Here is an 18,678-nt window from a genome sequence, read left to right on the forward strand (position 1 = left end):
TCACATGCACCCTTTTCACCATAATTTGAGCCACTTTCCAGCGGCATTAACAATTTATTTGGGGCTTTCCACACGCAATTGCCACACAGGCTTCCGCTCGGCCCACAAACTATGACTTCTTTTCGGCGCACAATAAACTTTTTATTGACCGCCCTTCAAAAATGTTACCCCGAGCAGTTCCGAATAGCTGCACTTTGTCAAGGGTCTTTTGTTTTCGTCGAAAACTTTGTCGGCGACCTAAATGAAAGACAAAGTCGCAAAATTTGAGACCAAAATTTGAATTTGCCTTTTGCCACATACACATACAAAGACGGATTGCCTTGGGGCCAAACAAATATGTTAAAAGCAATAAATAAGGAAGGACATTCTTCAAGTTCGTCGGCTAGCGCTCGACTTATTGGCAAAATGTGTGTGACAAAGCCTGACAGAAAACTGAAACTGAAACAGAAACTGAGCGCAACACTGGAAATGAAGCCGAACATAATTTGCCATAAAATGCCATCGCAGCGTCGCGTTAAATTATATAAAATACTTTTATTGTTAACTTGCAAAAATGTCAGAAGCATTTTGTCAGCTGGCGAATCTCGACGGCAGCAATTGTGCAGTGCGTTTATCACTCCAACTGGTGCAACTGTGGCACGTTGCAGCTGCTCCTCGGATTCCCCGTTGCGGATCCTGCAGCAGTTTGTCATAGTCCACGGAATGTAGTCCTCAGTCCTCAGTCCTCGCACTTGCCAGACGCTCTCAGTTGCATTTTGTCACAACTCCCAGCTTCATGCTTAAGTAAACTTTGCCTCAATGTTGTGACTATGCACTGTGTGTGATAACCGAGTTGACTGAGTGAACTCACTCGGCTGAATGAATGGGTGCCTGAGTGGGCAAAATGGTTGAGAAGAACTGCACTCGAGTGCCAAGATAAATTCGAAACTTTTACGACGAGCTAAAAGGCATATAAGGGAAATATAAAGGCATTGCCTCGCTCTGATTTATGGAGTAAAATAAAAAACAACAGGAAAATAATATCATTTCGTAGCTTTTTTAATGTTTATAACTTTAAAATATGTGCGAAAAAATATTTTGATTTTTATCTTCAAATATTTAAAAATGTAAACTGACTATTTTAAGTTTAGTTACTAAAATCATTTCTATGCCTAATAGAAATGATTTAAAAAATCGAATAATCATAACAAAGGCACAAAACTGAAATAGTATCAATTTTCAGCTTTTAATTTCCGACTGCGAGCTTTGAAGTCTAGCCAAATATACACCCCTCCCTTGCCTGGCGTAATCGATTCATTAAAATTTCAATATGAGCCTCACATGAAATTCAATTACAAAATGGCACAAAATTCGAAGAGCCTCCCATGAATCTGTGCCCATAAATTCACGAAAGCTTCTCATTTTCCTGATTTCGGGGCCCCACACAATTTAGAATAGGGAATGCCGAAGAGACCCAAAACGGAGAAAATTCCCAAGTTCAATGTAACCTGTCACAGGCAGCAGACAAACTAATAACGTTTCGATAATCGCAGCAGGGAAAGTGGAAAGTGGCGGGGGGAAACGGGCATTCATGGGAAATCAATCGCGTTGAAATCGAAACCGAAATTGAAACCGAAACTGAGGCTGCGGCTGATGGGTTTCGACTGAGAAGTGTCCTGTCATTTGGCCAGGGGTCCTCACTCAACAAATATTTCAAGGCTTTCTGGCGAATGTCGATACTGATGATGATGCTGATGACTAACACTCTTCAATGACTGTCCATTTCCTAGCGACTTAAACAGTGCTGTTAGCACACAGAAAAGAATATCCAAAAAAACTGAGACAGAGATAATCCATTTTAGGAAAGCTAAGTAACACCACATTTAAACTTTTACTTATTGTTCAATAAAAAAATTTGCTCTTTTGTACTAACTACGGAAATTAAATTAGTTTTTGCACATGAGGAGTGCTCATTGAGCAGTGCTCATTGAGCACATATGATTTTACATTCAGCTTTAATAAGAATCCTTGGGCCAGCATTTATATCGTTTTGGAAATCAGCTACAGCCAAACAAATATCAGCTTTGAATTTTCATGGCGATCTTATCTTAATTTAAGAAAATTCATTGATTCACTTGGGAAATTTAATTTTATTTTATATACTTTTTTTAGAAGTATTCAATTTGTTTGTTATTTAAATATATTACAGCTTTTATTAATTCTAAATCATTGGCTTATTTCTAAAAACAAACTCAGGACGAATATGGCTTTTATGTTTTGTTGATCCAAATTTTTTGTAGGTTAACAAAACCATCCGAAAAATCGACAAAGCGACAGAACTAGACTCAAGTCCTTTTCCCGTTAGTCTTTTTCCGTTGGTAATCTGTGGAAATTAGCATTTCAATCAAATCTACTTTTATGTGTCTGACTTGTTTTATGCCTCAACGACAGCAACAAAGGCATCCTCATCACACTCATCGTCATCATCATTCGGCAAATGAAATTGTATCCATTCTGTTTATGCATTTGACGAGCCCTGAAAAGGAAAATTGTCGAAATTGATTGATTAAATATTTATTCATACGGAAGTGCTTAGCGTGTTTTCCCTTTTGCACGTTTTGGGGGAAACCCTACATATTTATGAACTGTGGCCTTTTTCAGAAGTTTTTTTTCGTATTTGTTGTCTACTTTAGTAGGCTTTCCCTCTGGTTGTGTCATTAATTCAGTTAACATGGAATCCCTTTTGGGCATAGCTCAGATGTTTACTGGAAGGTATACAAAAATTCCTGAACCAAACATCAATTTACTGAAACAAGTGCTTAATAATTTAGTCAATTATTAGGTCCATTTTAATACACTTCAACGGCTGGTTTCTTATAAATCATTATAAATCGTTGAATACACTCATAGAAATTTTTACCTAAATACTAGAAAAGTCGCCCTAAAACCGAGGTCGCCCTAAAACTACGAAAAATTTTCTTATTATACGGGTGGCTAGCCCTAAAGTTACAAAAAATCGCCATGGAAAATATTTTTTAGGGTTAGTTTTTCCAAAAAGGCCAATTTGCCCTGTTTTTTAGGGCGAATTTTTATGAGTCGACTCCAAAAGTAATTCCTTCTTTTTAGGGCGAAATCGCCCTAAAACGTAGAACAACATAGCAAAAAAAATGTTCTGAAATTGCCCTAAAAACAAGGAAGAGTCAAACGAAATTTTAAGACGCAATTAATGGATACATATGTAATACATGTGTGTATGTGTGTGTGGTTGACAGGTCAAAACAAGTGAATGTGTGTGTATATTAGGGCGGACCTTTTTCTATGAATTTTGATGCTGAGCGCATTTGACTTTAGAGAAGTCCACCCTTTTTCTTCTTCTTTGCTACTTTTCGTCCGTTGCAGTGGCAAGGGTGGGGGTAGAAAGAGTTGCATTGTCTAGACTTTGTCATAATTTTTCGGGCGCTTGGCAGTGACAGACGTGTTTGTATGAAACCTTTTGTTTGTGAAAAAGTTAAAAATGTAAACGCTATTAAAGGACTTGGGAGGCGATTCTTTTTCTGTTTTCTGGTGAGTACATACATATATAATTGTGCAATTTGGATATTAATAGCTAATTGAATTTACATATCTGTAACAAAGGAAAATGCAGCTGAAACTTTAAAAAATTTGAGTGGAAGCAGCTACGAGGAGAAATTCCTGTTCAACTAGTCGGTCCAGAAGCGGAAGTCTTGGAAGTGTGGCTGAACAAAGTAAGATCATTAATAAGAGTATACATATATGTATGTGTATTTGTAAATAATGCTTGAGTTAAAAAGATGATGCAACATAATACACACATACATATGTATATATTTACAAGAAATCTGTATTTATGCACCGGACAAACCGCATTCACAAGTGCATATGCCAAAACAACCCCCAAATTTCTATTGCGACATTTCGTCAGTGCTCGAAATTTGCTTTTGCTGCTTCTTTTTTTTTCTAGGAGTAGCAGCAAACGCACTCGCAGGCTAAATGAAAATTGTGTGTGTTGGTTGTGCATTTTTATATTAATTTCTAACAATTTTTTCTTTTTTTTTTTAGATCGAGAACGCTTTTCAGATCCAGCTTTCGCAAACCACTTTTCGGACTTATTAAAAGCAGGAGTAAGGAAGCAACATGAAATAAACCTGCTCAAATTTTTGTAAAGCTCTGAAGGTAAGTGCTTCTCTTTTTTTCTATTATCATATAATAATTAGACTGTTTTCATTTAATAGAGATACAATCAACTTTAAATTGGCTTGCGATCCATTCAGTGTTGGTGCCGACAGCAAGAACAAAAAAGGACGCCGGGAGCAAGAACGCAAGCACACCATTGCGGACTCGGGAAGCCGTTTCTATTAAAGTTATTTATTATTTTTAAACCCGATATAATCCATTTAGCAATAAGAATAGGAGAGTATGTAAATTTGTATAACTATAAATTGTGTAAATATATTTGTAGTTAATGTAAATAACAACAAACAAAAATATAAAAACAAAAAAAAATATATTGAAATTGTATTTTTATTTTTGAAAAATGGCCGTGAAATTTTGGGGAGCATTTTGCATGTTTTAGGGCAATTCACCTACAAATCCAGAGAAAATGCCCTAGATTTATGAAAATCTGCCTTTAGTTTTAGGATATTTTTCCTTATTTCTAGGGCAATTCGCCTTAAAATCCAGAAAAACACCCTAGATTTATAAAAAACTGCCTTTAGTTTAAAGGTATTTTTTCCGATTTCCAGGGCATTTCTCCTATAAGTCCAGAAAAATCGCCCTGGATTTAAAGGAAACTGCCTTTAGTTTAATGGTCTCATTTCTTATTTTTAGGGCAATTACCTTTGAAAATAGAAAAATCGCCCTAGATCTACGAAAAATCGCCCTAAATGTATGACAAAATCACCCGTATTTTTAGGGCAATTTGCCCTAATTTTGTTGCCTAGTCGCCATTGACCCCCGTTTTAGGGCGATTTTCCCTGTTTTTAGGGCGATTTTACCGGAAAATTTCTATGAGTGTATTTTTATAATTTATTTAAGACTTAATCACTAAATGGTCAACGCAAATTAAAGCTTTCAAACCGCTCACTTACGAATAATTTCGGTAAATGTAAATATTTGCTTGTTCCTACGGCTTTGCCCGCATTCCACGTCAACTTCCGAATGAAATTTCCCCAGACATTGTCTGGAGATCTCATCTCGCCTGGGAGCGTGCCTCATTAATTCGGTTAGTTCCCGGCACTTAAAGTCAATCAACTGGCCCGCAGGAAATCTTAATTAAACAAACTTGTTTGGCAAATCTTTTCTAAATGGCCCCCACAGCACAAACAGGATGGCGAATCGAGGACCTCACCAGCTCTGGCCAACCCTAAACCAAGGTCTTTGCAGACGTTCATGTTGGTATTGAACAAATGCCTATTCCGGATACACTTAGCCGGAATATGGGGTTGCCGGAAGAGGGGATCGGAGCCAGCCTCCATTTGCGGCTAAACGTGCAAAACAATTTGGCGGTTCTTGCACATTTTCGACTTTGATTTTGGCCAGCTATTTTAAGTTCCCAGAGAGCTGTTGAGGGTGCTCCACAAATTGGTAGTGGGCATGCTTAAAGCACTTCTGCTGCACTTGGAATGGCGAAAGCCGAGCACGGCTCTGAGTATTCCACATTCTGGGGCCAGGTCGGCTGCCTGGGCCATTAAAGCACTAATAAATTCTCAAACTCATATCAATCGATGGCTGTGCAGAGATGTAGGCCCCATAAAGCGCTGTTTAATGGCGAATGTTTGCTCTGGCTCCGTTGGGCACAAGAAGTGTATAAATAACCATTCAGCACTATTACGTCGGGAGCAACCGACATTAAGATACTTGGCAACCGATTCTTTGAATATTTAATTTATTCCCAAGTAAATAGTAAATTAGAGTCTTATCTAATTTAAAAATATTTTTTTTCTTGGAATATATTTTTATTTAAATGCAATATAAAAATATACATTTTGATTTTTTATAGACAAACAATATCCTTAGATTCATGTTTAAAATAAATAAAAACAATCACTATTTATAATGCTTAAATGCCTAATGTAATTTTCAATACCAAGTTGCCCATTTTTACAGAAATACCTATTAAACATGATAAGACGACTTACCCCTGTAATCTCGAATATCTGGCAGAAACGTAAGCTCATATAAGGTGGAAGAAAACTGCAGCAAATGGTGGCCGTAAATTTATGGAACGAATGCTTTGGAGAGCGATCAGAGTAATGAAGCGATTTAGGGTGGTGGCTTGATTAGAAGCTGGCTAAATTAAGTTAAAGTAACTCCGGGTTCAAGCTGCAGTATTCCATTTACTTCCTCCCAACTCTAACCATGACTTGTTGGCAAACCTTTCAACCATCTCATCATTGGGAGTGACCGCAGCATTCACTCAATGAACACCTTTTGAACCCCATTTGGAGCCCTCGTGATCCCGATGCCTCTATTCAATGGACCGCAGCACACTTCCTGCCCCTTTGGGTAATATAGCAAGAAAAAGAAACAAGAATAATAATGAAAAAGAAAAGTTTGTTTTCCCCCGTTGATATTACTTTAAATATGCAAAACTTCACTGCTTTATGTCCTTGCAGCTGTCCAGTTGGCCGGCCAGGGGTCCTTGTCCCAGCTACTTGTTACCCTAACGAAGTGCGGGGATTCCCCTTTCAAGTGGGGGGAAAGAGACAAAAACAGAAAAAACAAAAATAAAATAATGCTCACAAATATTACGTTACACAAACACAGAGCCAAGTTGGCAAAGCGTTATGGAAAAGTTGCGTCTGGTCCTGGGCCACTTTTGCATTACATTATCTCAAGTTTTGCGCTGGCAATTTCTCATGTTTCCCCCAACATATTCTCTCGCATGTCCGTATTTGTATTTACCCATTGTCGTGCTCATAAACATGCAGCTGACTTGTTACTGTCCTACCATACCATCATCATCATCGTCATCGTCGTGCTCAACGTCAGGGAAAACTTGTGACGCGAGACAGAGACACAAGAAAAACTGAGACTCTGATAAAAAACTTTGCCTCATTTTCATGTCGGGCCAAATGAGTTTTGGAAAGTTGGCCATCCTCCGTCTCCCCGCCCAAAGTCATCGGGCAACTCGGCTAATGGTGACAGTAATTTTTAATAAAAGCTGCCAAGTGTCGACGCAATTTACAATTTACACACGCCCCCAAAGTTTGATGAAATAGTTGGCAGGAATTTGCATTCCTAGTGACGGCACAACTTCGTCTTGCGGCTACGCGAATTCTTCAGCATTCGATGAGTAATCTTCTCCTGGCGATCCGCAAAGTCGATGATCCTCTGGCAATGGATCAGAGTACCCTCAAAGTCGCGCTTTAGTTTGATAAACTTGTAGCGAACATCCACATAGGACTCGTCCAGCTCCTGGGCACTTCTGGCACCGTAAAGTTGACTGAGCATCTCAAGTTCCGAGTCAACGCTCCGCAGGGACGACGCATCCATATCCGTAGACTCGTGGCTGAACAGCGGATAGTCCTGTTTGAAGGGGTCCATGGAAATGAAATAGCGCCCGGGAGCATTGTACTTCCGATTCAGGGTCTTCACAATGTCCAGGCACTCGTTCAAGTCGTCCTCCATGGAGTAGCAGATGTCCAGGGCATGATCGATTTTAACATTTTCCGTTTGTATCATCATCGTTTTACTTCAATTGAATTTGATACTAATCTCAAGTGAACTATGTGTGAACAGCATTGGCAAATGACTCAAGGAATTCGACAAATATCAAATTTTGTAAAAACAAAATAACACCCATTGAAACAAAAAAAACTTTTAAAAACGAAAAGTATAAAAAATACGATTTGAAAGATTTTAAAGTGTGCTGTGAAACTACTGTGAAATTACCCTAAAAAATTAAAAATCAATGTATTAGGATTCACTTTGGTTTTGGTTTCCGACGACTTGTCCTTAATTTCTGAAAGTAGAAACGGAAACGAAAAATATCTATAGGTATATCTGAACAATACTTTTTTATTATATTTAATTTACCTTTGATACCTTTAATTTATTATACAACTTCTCCAGGTCCTCGACTCGATCTATGAGATCATTTATCTTGTCAATTTTCATGCACCTATTTTTGCAATCCAGCATTAGATTGGCTTGCTTTTTCTGCTCTTCTATCTGATCTTTGACCTGTTTTTCCAATTCGTCGGATGGTAAAAGTTTTTCTTTTATTTTATCTAGATCTTGACTAACTTCATTGTTGAATTTCTCCAGACGTTGCACTGACTCCTTTCTGATATTTCCTAGAACTTCGAAATCCTTTATCATCTTCGCAACATCTTGTTTCAAGTCGTCGAATTCCTTTTTTAAACTTGCCAACTCATCCGGAGAGTATGTTAAATTTTCTATAGAATCTTTATCTTTTAATAACCCATCTTGCCTCTCTTTTAATACTTCAAGTTTCAACTTAGCTTTGTCTAGCACTTTATTAAGGTTCTGTACTTGCTCCCGAAGACCGTCATTATTCGATTGCTTCTTGTCGCCCAACTTTTTTAGGGCATCGTCCATGGCCTCTTTTATGGTATTAAATTGATCTGTGTTAGCTTTAAGGTGATCATTATAGGTTTGGTTCATGTCCTTAAGCAAACGTTCTAAATTAGCCACTTGCAGGAGAAGCTCGTCAATTTTTTGGCAGCACTCCGGGAACTTTTTAAGATCATTTCGTAATCTTTCACGTTTTTCTTCTAGTTCCCTAATGTTTTTTTTAAGGTCTTCATCAGAGGAACAATTTGATTGCACAAAACAGGATTCATTTTTTTGTCTTACTAAATTCTGTAGATGAGATTGAATTTTGGTTAGCCTTTCGCCATTTTGAAGACAAGTATTAATCGTTACACTTAAATTTGTTGATGATTCAGGGATAACCAAATCGATAAACTTTTTGGAAACGGCTTCGACGAGTATCTGTAAGTTTTCGATTTTCTTTTCCAAGTCAAGTAAGCGGTTGTCTTCAGAACCATTTTTATTTAAGCAATTTTTGGCGCACTGTTCTAGAATTTGTTTAATATTTAATATTCCGGGCTTATCCTCGGTGGTTTGCTTAAGATTAGTTGCTATTTCTGCTGCTTTATGTTGCTTGTTTTTTAGATCTTCTAGCTGGTTCCCTAACGTATGGGCTTGATCTTCCTTTTCGTTTTTCGCCAACCTGAGCCTATTTTCCAAATCCTGAACTTGACTTTTCAGCTCAATACAACATTTAGTATTTTCATTATTGTCACCCATTTGTTTTTGTAGCATTTCCAAGTTTGGTTTAATTTCATTTATTTGATTCTCCAAGTCTTTTAATTTTTTATGAAATGCGTCATTTTCTGTGGATTTTTCTGAGTTCACTTCTTTCAGTTTTATTGTTAGATCTTGCACTTGTTTCTTCATATCATCTTTTAGGTTTTCAAATAATAAGTTTTCACAGCAGCTTTTTATGCCCTTGGGTACTACTTCTTTCATCCGGGGCAAAATAATTTCGAGATTCTTTTCCAGATCTCCTATGGACTCAAAAGCAGTTTGGGTTCCATTGGCTTTGATTGCATTGACATTTTCAATGATTAATTGTAGAGTGTTCTCCTCATAGAAATAGCACTTTTTTAGTGGATTCGTTTTATATAATGAGCTAAGAATGAAGTCCAGATCGGTTTGCAAATACCTCAATTGGGTATTAAGATTTATCTGCTCACGCATCCACCCGGCAATATCGTTGTAGTCTTGGCACTGCTCATTCAGTGAAGGTGCTTTTTCTTGATTTGACGGACTTTCCACGTCATGGGTATTTACTTGGTTCTCCGTCGTCGTAATTGCAGATAGCAGAAGTAGTAGTAGTGACGCAATCGATACCTGTGCTTGGCGTTGGCATTGTTGAATGAACACTTTCTGATTGTTGGATCCATTGAACTCACCTTTGGTTTCATTTTCGTCACGTTTGCTGCGGTCCACGAACCTCTGTCGCCGGTTAGCCAAGTTCAACTAACTGGACAAAGAGAGAGAACTATTAGTCATCTTTGACAGAGAGTTGACCATCAATCGATTTGCATGCTGTGCTTATTAACCAACAAGGGGAGTTTAAGAATTTTCAAGCCATTTTGAAAAATAACTTAATTTAATGATTTTTCTATCGTCCAATTAAGTGATGTCTTAAAAATTATACAAAACTATTATGATAAATTTTACCGCTTTAATGAAAAAAACATAAAAAAATTGGCAAAAGAAGAATTCGTTACAAAATTGAATACAATTTTTTTGGAGTGGTTTTAAAATACTTTAGAAGAAAAGAATAGGATTTGTATTTAACATGCGCATTTATTTGTAAAGATGGAAACCCATTTCGGAAAATTAATAGGTACAGTTAAGAACCACATATTCCTCAGGACGTTCCTTGGTTTACTCGAATGTTCTAAAACATAAAATGAAAAAATAAAATGTAAAATAAATTTCCGTAGTGTTAGCTTACAAATATTTTATTATCCTGTATACCGAGGAGAGGTATAATCGACACCACCTATTATAACATTAGAATCTGTCGGTTTTGGCTTCGGTTTTGGTTTTGGTTTAGGTTTAGGTTTCGGTGTCGGCTTCGGCTTCGGCTTTTGACTTGGTTTCGGAAGGGGTTTAGGTTTTGGTTTAACTTTCGGAGTGGGTGTAGGTTTCGGAACACGTATCGTTACAAACATCTGCTCCGCTTCTTCAATTTGTTCCACGAGGTCATTAATTTGGTTTATCCCCTTGCATTTTCTTTGACATGCAAGCTTTAGTTTTGATGGCGTTTTCATGTTTTCCATCTTATCTTTGACCAGCTTTTCTAAGTCTTCATGGCGCTGAAATGTTTCCTTTAATTTATCCAGATTTGGTCGAATGTTATCGTTTAGTTTATTTATACGTTTCTCCCGGTCCTTGAAATCAGCTGAAGGTTCGCCTAACTTTTCTTGTTTAAAATCCTTTAACTGCTTATAAACCTTTTGTCGAAATTCGTTGAAATCTTTTTTAAGTTTTTCCAACTCATTCCGAGAGTTTGTTTGATGTTTGGTACTATCCAAAAGCTTTGAAAAATCATCTTGTCGTTTTTTCAGTGTTTCTAAATTCAAGTTGGCTTTGTTCAATTTTCTTTCAATGGGACTTACTTGCTCTTGTAAGCCTTTATTGTTTTCCGGTTTCTTGATGTCGCCCAACCTCCTTAGAGTTTCATTCAGGGCCTCTTGAATGGCCTTAAATTGGTCCGCGTTAGTTTTAATGTGATTATTGTAGGTTTGGTTCATGTTATGAAGCAAAATTTTCAATTGATCGGCTTGCAAGATGAGTTCATCAATTCTCTGACAGCACTTAGGGAATTTTTGTAGTTCTGCACTAAGGCTTTCATTTTCCTTTTCAAGGTCTTTAATAAGATCCTTAAGCTTTTTATCAGGCGCACAATTGTCATTACTTGATAAGCTGGCATTTACACAAGCTTGAGTTTTTTGTTTAAGCATTTCCTCAAGTTGGGAAAGAATTTTACCCAGCTTTTCGTTATTTTCCAGGCAAGTTTTGAGGTTTACACTTAACTTGGTTGAAGATCCCTGAGTGTCCAAATCGGATAACTTATTGGAGATGTTTTTGACGAGTATCTGTAAGTTTTCGGTCTTCTTTTCCAAGTCATGTAGGTTGCCCAATTCCAAACGTGTGTCCTCGGGAACGGTTTCATTTCTGCAATCTTTTTTGTATTTCTCCAAAATATTTATAGTATCCCCGCCATTGTTTTCTATCCTTTGTTTTAAAGAAATAGTTATTTTGTCCTGTTTCCGTTGCGAATTCTTTAACTGTTCGAGCTCATTCTCCAGCTTTTGGGCTTTGACATCAGCTACATTTTTGGCCGCGAAAATCTTGTCGCTTAACTCCTCAGCTTGTCCTTTCAATTCTGCACAACATTTAGAATTTTCTTCAGTGTCGCCCATTTCTTTTTGCAATTTTTTTAATCCTGATTTTACGTCTTCCATTTGATCCTCCAGATTTTTTAGGCTTTTCTGAAGATCGTCTTCTTTGTCTGAATTTACATCTTTTATTTTTCTGGCCAAATCCCTCACTTTTTCTTCGAGATCATCTTTGAGCATCTGTATTTTCTCTTGTAAGTTCTCACAACAAGCTTTGAAGGCCTTAACGACGGCTTTCTTGATCTTTGATACACTTGTTTCAAGATTCTTTCCCAAATCTCCTTTAAGCTTAGGCCGCTCAACTCCTGTTCTTTTGCCTTCACTTATTTCGTGTAGATTGTCAATAATTAATTGAAGGGTGTTTTCATTATAAGGGCAGAATTTCTTAGGACAAGTCGATCTATTGAATGAATTTATGATCAGGTCCATTTCTGTTCGCAAGTTTGACAATTGCGAATTAATGTTTAGCTGTTCATTAAACCACCTGGATACAACGGTGTAATTCTCGCACTGGTCAGTCGTCGGTGGTGCTTCTATTTGATAGGAAGGACTTCCGTTGTCATGGGTGCTTAGTTGGTTATCCACCGCCGTAATTGCAGATAGCAATGTTAGTAGTGACGCAATTGATACCTGTGCATGACATTCTCATTGTTGAATGAACACATCTTGGCTGTTGGATCCATTGAACTCACCTTTGGTTTCATTTTCGTCACGTTTGCTGCGGTCCACGAACCTCAGTCGCCAGTCAGCAAAGTTCAACTAACTGGACAAAGAGGGAGAACTATTAGTTAGCGAAGAGCAGTGACCACCAATCGATTTGCATGCTGTGCTTATTAATTACCGAGGTGTGATAGAAAACTTTAAAACGAAAAAAATTATTAGTTGTCTACGAAACCAATAGAAAAATTCTACTTTTATTAATCTTAAACTTACTTTCCCAGCTTCGGAAAATAAAGAATAGCATACAATTTAGAGATATAAAACATTTTTTCTAAAAAGACAAAACAAATATATTGCGAAATAATTAAGGCAAAGATACCTTATCATTAAAGAATGTCCCGAAATACACCAAAAAAGTCAGATTACCCATGCTGTCACCAAACTCATTCCAACTTTTAAGCGCCCCCGAGAAGAAGCAGCATAAATTTGTGGGAAACCCAATGCAATTCGCAATGCCCTGAGCAGCGTTTACTCGTTATCATCGCACAGGTTGTGGCTACAGAGCCACTTGAAATGGATACCCAACAGGGAGTCAGAACTGCGACTCCCCCGACCATCCAGCATCCAACAGCCAGCATCCAAGGCAACCCCTCGAGCTTCCCCGACTCCCTATTTTTCGGTCACCGCGGGCGGGCGGAAAAACCTGAAATGGAAAACAATTTCAGCTACGCAAACACGACGGGAAGGCCAACAAAAAAATAAAGAAAGGGAAGCACAAAAATTAAATTGCTAAGCGGAAAAGCAGAAAAATGAGAGAGCCAAAACTGAAATCACAGCAAAAGTGGAACCACAGAAATAAAGTAAAATGTATATGTATATACATTTTTGTGCTTCGCTGGGATGGTGGGGGATTTCGAATAATTTCAGCTCAAGGTGTTTGCCCAGCCATCGAGCGAGGAGATTAGTTTAATTAGTCAACGTGGCGTATGCGTCATGTGGTGGCAAGCCACCAGAAACGTGCCACCTGCGAGGGAAGCTAGCAGCGCCAAAAATGCAATCGAACTTTTCGCGTTTGACTTGCGGTAGTTGGACCGGAGAAGTCACCGGAAAACCAGGGGAAAATCAAGGGGGACTGGGACTACAGGGGTGTCAAGACAGATGCAAATGATAGGTGTTATAACCCAGAGGAGAGCAGCAGCCAGAAACTTTCTTAAGTAGTTTGCATAGTTGAGTCGAGCGGCTTCGGGAAATTGGCAAGCGTCGCTCTAGCCTGTCGAGTGATAGTTAATAGCCAGAATAATGAGAAAAAGCTCAAGGCAATCTTAAAGATATCGAAAAGCTTTTTTATTTATTACCGCGCCTTTTCATGGTAGCCAAAAATTAATATAAAATGCGCAGTCAATTGTAAAATGTTCTCAAAAAATGCTCTTTTGTTGAATTTTCTATTGATTTTATTCAATCCCATTTAAGCTGTCAAATGGTTTATGCCATCAAGTTTTATGGCAGTAAATAGAATAGAAGGCAGAGAATACGACTTTGAAATACACAAATGATAATTTATTTTCTCATTGACTTTTATTTTACTTTACTTCCAGGTGAGTTTATTCAACTTGAACTGATATTTCCAAAGAAAGATGAGGTATTAAATCGCTACCGAAGGTAACCATTGACAATAAAGAAATGGTGCTATAATGTAAAACGTTTGAAGCTGATAAAAAGGTATAAATTTGCCATTAGACAAACGTATACAAACACATATTATTTAATTTATATTTACGGTATATTTATTTGTATGATTTCTTTCATGCGTTAATTTATTTTTATATTCATTTTATTTAAATTCAATATCCAACTAACTGTCATCTTTTCGGTTGACCCATCTCAACCTATTTTTCTGGGACCTTTAACATTTAGTTCTTTTTATTCGTCATCAATTATGCTGAAAATTCTGAATAAGGTTGCCTTGATTGAGTTACTACATCAAATTCAATAAAATATGTGTCGCTGTCTGAAAACCTTGCCGAAACTTGATAAGCAAACACAGACAGAGAAATAAAGAGTCCCTTTCCTTTTCATCCCGCAATAAATCACCTTTCAACCGCACATCAATTTCCAAAAGTCCCAAGAAAAAGGAGATGTGGAATAAAACTCAGGAGTGCCAGAAACTTAGTTAACTGATATACTTCAGCCAATCAATCAAGCTGCTTTCAATTATTTCTTATTCTTTCTTAAAATGTATTTTACTGTCAATATGTGCAAAATATTTCAAGTCGTGAACTTTAACTTTTGCATTTTAAGACAAACAAGAATAAATTTATGGCAAATTAAATTCACAACCAATGGCTTTTGGCAGGAAGAAGAAAATGTATTTTTATAGTTTCTATAAAACAGACAAGTTTCTAAAATAAAGAGAACGAATACTACAAAAAATTATTAAATATAAAAATTAATTGTAATTATGTTATTTCCTTTTTTTTAACAATAAATTTACATCTTTATAATATTATTCATTAAAAACAAATTGTAATATTGTAATACATTTTTTTAAATACCCTAAAGTATTTAAAGACATACATGAACACACCAGAACTGCACTTATTTTTAACAAGACTATCAAAAAAGATAAAAAATGAATCCAACAAGGTCGACATAGGAGAAAAAAATTGCGAAAATTGGCAAAGCTTTTTCCTTTTGCGATAAGAGCTCTGCATTTGTGTGGGCATGAGCGTGTCTGTGTGAGTGTCCGCACTCATGCATGGGAATAAGCCGATAAAACCCTGACAATTGTGTCATGGAGTAGCGTTTTAGTTTTGGGATCGGACTTAATGCCTCTTGACTTCAATTTGCATAGTCGGCTTAGCAACGTCAGTGCAATGATTGAATGGCAAATTGATAGAATTCGGCATTTACCAGTTGACAGCTAAGGAAAAGCTTTTTCCGGTCGGAGGAAACGGAAGGAAAATTAAACTGATGGCTTTGGAGATTTGAGTTCAAATTCTCTTTGTGCTCGTTTTAATTATCGTAGTAGGTAAATTTGATTTGCGGTCTATTTAAAATTATTTTGGTATTGACATGTGGAATTATCTAATTATTTTTCCAACGTTTCTGTACTAATGAGTTAACATAAAGACAATTTAAAGCATTTAAATTAGTCAGCCGATGCAATGTGCTCATAATTAATTCAATTAAATATTAAAGCCTTTCCTGGCATGATTTTCACGACTAAGCATTTTATCAGAACTAAAAATGTCAGGAGCACAAAGACTTAAAATAGTTTACTAATTTAATAAAATAGACATATTTTTTAATTAATTAATTCATAAATATAATCATTTATACAAATCCACAAAAATAATGCTTAGTTGACTTACTCCCTACTTTAACCCATTTCTGAACTTTACTTTTTATTTTACTAACAAAGCAAAAGTTTTACATTCAAAGTGGGCCCTTATCATATTGACTTTGACCTAGACCGCAAGCCGTTCAGAGCCCGCAGGATGGGCAATTAATCCAATTAGGACAGAACGTATTTGCTTCTCATTAAAAATTAAGTCCCATGCTCTATGCCGGAATCAAGGGCTTTGACCAATTACCAAGCATTTTCTCACTCAAGTTCGCACATTTAAAAATTCAACAGAAAGGATGAAGATAAAGAGATTGGCAGATCGGCTTAGGAATCCCTTTGCCAGCAACTCAAATGAAAATTAAGCCATCTGCCTTCATTTAGCTTAAGTGCTTAGCCGGCGAGGGGACGCAGGCAAAGGACACGTTTGCCCACAGGACAATCAATTATGAATGCAACACCGAGCAGCAGCCTGGCAAAGGAGTCTATGGGAAAAGTTGGGTTCACATGGGGCGCGAAGCTTTTGGGCGGATAATAATGATAATTATATGTTTTTCGTGACATTGATTTGTCGCCTCCAGGTTGGGGCGCAAAATTCCCATAATGTTTAATTCATTAGCCAACTAATCGGCTTACTCTGATAATTATTATAATAGATGTCAATCATCTAATTGTAGCTTTGCCCAAGTAGGCTTCCCATTACATTTCCGCTCTCTCCTACGAGAGTTTACGTACAATTTTCCAGTACTGTCACCAGCTTGAAACCCATCCGATAAACATATACTCATAAATTAATTATACTACAATTAGTATATTTTTAAGCCCTAAAATGAACATGGGTAGAAGTGTTGCCGTGCGCTCTATTTTCCTTGGTTGTCTCCGTGAAAATGCTACCAATATGCGCCAGGAGCACGAGGATCTGGGTCGCCGCATCGCCATTTCTCTGGCGAACTCCCGAAAAACTCTGGCCAACATCGAGAGCATGAATATTGAGCTGCAGAAAATGAAGGAAACCATCCACAATGCCATCAACAATATTCGCAGAGATGCCAATTATGAAAATAAGTCTTGTCGATTGCTAGTGAACATTTTGTTTATAGTAGTTGAGGAGTTCGGTTTGGATGCCAATTTAAATCCCGAAAATGTTTCTCGAATGTTTCTTGAAGTGGATCCTACAACTGATAAGCCAGGCCTACCGGCCCTCGAAAACACTAAGCAGGACTCAAAGGGTGATGATCTTGCAAAGTCTGACTACAATGAAATAAGTTATATTGAGCCTTTAGCTGGACCTAAACCATCAGATGATCCCGAGAATTCTTTAGTTTAGTACGTTGCCGATTCCATCTCCCATATTCATTTGGAGTAAACCGGTAATCAGGACTTTATATTTTTTATCGATTCCATTAAATTTGCTGGCGAATGAACCAAAAATGTTTTCACTTTGAAAAAATTATCTTCTAATGAACACAAAAATTGTTAGGAATGACTCTTATTTCGAGCACTGAGATTCCGTTGTTTTTGCAAATTAATTTCTACGAATAATCGAAAACTTAAACAAACAATAATTTATATTAATATGTATTTATTAACAATGCATTGCTTCAAGCCTTTAAATTTCCATTTTGTATCCTTTAAAAAAACGTTTTAATATTTAATTAAGAGGTCCTATTTCTGCACACTCTGCTCTTCAACTCCTTGAACCGAAGAGCCCCAAAATGTTCATAAAAACACAAAATTATGGCCAAACTTTGCACTCAGAAAGCAAACAAAACAGCACGCACACATCGACACAAAATGTCCGGCCGCAAACGCCAAGGCAAAATTACGTATACGCACCGTGACAGGCCGCAGCCAGGACTAAAGACAAGCCCAACTGGTAATCCAAGTCGTGTGCACACCCAGCATCTATGTTCCCAAACAATTTGTCGGCGATTTGTCGGCAAACTTGAGCCATACACATTACACATACGCACCGAGTGAGCCATATTGCACATACGCCCCGTGTGACCCACAGAGGAATAACGAGAATAACGAGGTTAAATCACCAGCTGAGCAACCTGTTGACTCTGCTCTCTTCTCTGCCACTCAAGGCAATGTCACTCAGCGGTGGCTTTGTTTTGCTCCGCTCTTTCGCCGGCAACCAGCAATTTGCACTCGTTCCACTGGTTTTTCGGACGCACTCCGAGTGCTTTTCGCCATGCGACGATTCTCCAGCTGCGGTTGAGTTCAGTTGCCGCTTGTCAGTCGCCACGTGCGGTTCGGATTCGGTTTCGTTTTCGGTTACGGCTACGGTTGTGCATCCGCGGATTCCCCAGAAAGACTGCGTCGCGCTAAATCCAGTTTACGTCGCATTTTTCGAGTGGGAGTAAACGTAAGTGACGTTCGCGTGCCTAAAGTCAATTCGGATGGGGAAAGATGAAGTTAAAGATACAGTTCGATTCAGAGACAGTACAACCGAAATACATTTCAATGGAGCTTCATTTTGAATAAAGCTGTTTTATTGTATTTGGCAGAAAAATAAACCAACTGCACAGAAAACGCTAAAAATATATTATATTTAAAAAAGAAAAGAAAGTTCTTAAATAAATTTACAAACTAAATTCATTTGACAAAAATTAATACTAATTGTGTAAATAAATCTTTTTGGCCAACTAAATATAAGATAATGCAAATATTGATATCATTTTTGTAAGCTTTAAAATTGAATTTTTAATGAAACCAATCTGTTTA

General features: G+C 37.4%; 4 protein-coding genes and 1 long non-coding RNA gene across 7 annotated transcripts in view; 3 read left to right on the forward strand and 2 right to left on the reverse strand.

Annotated features, from left to right (window-relative positions):
- Window positions 1-18,678, forward strand: part of ome (dipeptidyl peptidase 4 omega) — a 105,119-nt gene that overhangs the window by 32,693 nt on the left and 53,748 nt on the right. Inside the window, exon 1 of one of the 3 annotated variants that reach the window (XM_017138950.3) lies at window positions 18,171-18,319. The exons of the other annotated variants lie outside the window; for them this stretch is intronic. The gene's annotated coding sequence lies outside the window, so the exon portion shown is untranslated. Of the gene's footprint in view, window positions 1-18,170; window positions 18,320-18,678 lie in introns of those variants that run through there. 3 annotated transcript variants of the gene reach the window in all.
- LOC138912921 (uncharacterized) lies at window positions 3,376-4,167 on the forward strand. Its single transcript, XR_011418493.1, has 3 exons — window positions 3,376-3,543; window positions 3,616-3,725; window positions 4,060-4,167. It is a non-coding gene; the product is annotated as an uncharacterized lncRNA (long non-coding RNA).
- LOC108055580 (uncharacterized) lies at window positions 7,135-7,770 on the reverse strand. Its single transcript, XM_017138967.3, has one exon. It carries the CDS (start codon window positions 7,684-7,686, stop codon window positions 7,240-7,242), a length of 447 nt encoding a protein of 148 aa, XP_016994456.1. The 5' UTR covers window positions 7,687-7,770; the 3' UTR covers window positions 7,135-7,239.
- Window positions 7,842-12,708, reverse strand: LOC123002980 (putative leucine-rich repeat-containing protein DDB_G0290503). Its single transcript, XM_070214365.1, has 4 exons — window positions 12,638-12,708; window positions 10,509-12,575; window positions 8,038-10,011; window positions 7,842-7,963 (listed from the first exon to the last, which is right to left on the reverse strand). The coding sequence occupies exons 1-4, from the start codon at window positions 12,647-12,649 to the stop codon at window positions 7,925-7,927; spliced, it is 4,092 nt and encodes a 1,363-aa protein (XP_070070466.1). The 5' UTR covers window positions 12,650-12,708; the 3' UTR covers window positions 7,842-7,924.
- Window positions 16,663-17,436, forward strand: LOC108055579 (uncharacterized). Its single transcript, XM_017138966.3, has one exon. The coding sequence runs from the start codon at window positions 16,778-16,780 to the stop codon at window positions 17,273-17,275; it is 498 nt and encodes a 165-aa protein (XP_016994455.2). The 5' UTR covers window positions 16,663-16,777; the 3' UTR covers window positions 17,276-17,436.

Source organism: Drosophila takahashii, chromosome 3L (genome assembly GCF_030179915.1).
Source record: "Drosophila takahashii strain IR98-3 E-12201 chromosome 3L, DtakHiC1v2, whole genome shotgun sequence".
Lineage (NCBI taxonomy): Eukaryota > Metazoa > Arthropoda > Insecta > Diptera > Drosophilidae > Drosophila > Drosophila takahashii.

Coding starts and splice junctions, on each gene's coding strand:
- LOC108055580 (XM_017138967.3), bottom strand. CDS start 7,686: ATGATGATACAAACGGAAAATGTTAAAATCGATCATGCCCTGGACATC.
- LOC123002980 (XM_070214365.1), bottom strand. Junction 10,012..10,508: donor CCTCTCCTCGGTATACAGGA/TAATAAAATATT, acceptor TTGTCCAGTTAG/TTGAACTTGGCTAACCGGCG. Junction 7,964..8,037: donor ATAAATTAAAGGTATCAAAG/GTAAATTAAATA, acceptor TTCTACTTTCAG/AAATTAAGGACAAGTCGTCG.
- LOC108055579 (XM_017138966.3), top strand. CDS start 16,778: ATGAACATGGGTAGAAGTGTTGCCGTGCGCTCTATTTTCCTTGGTTGT.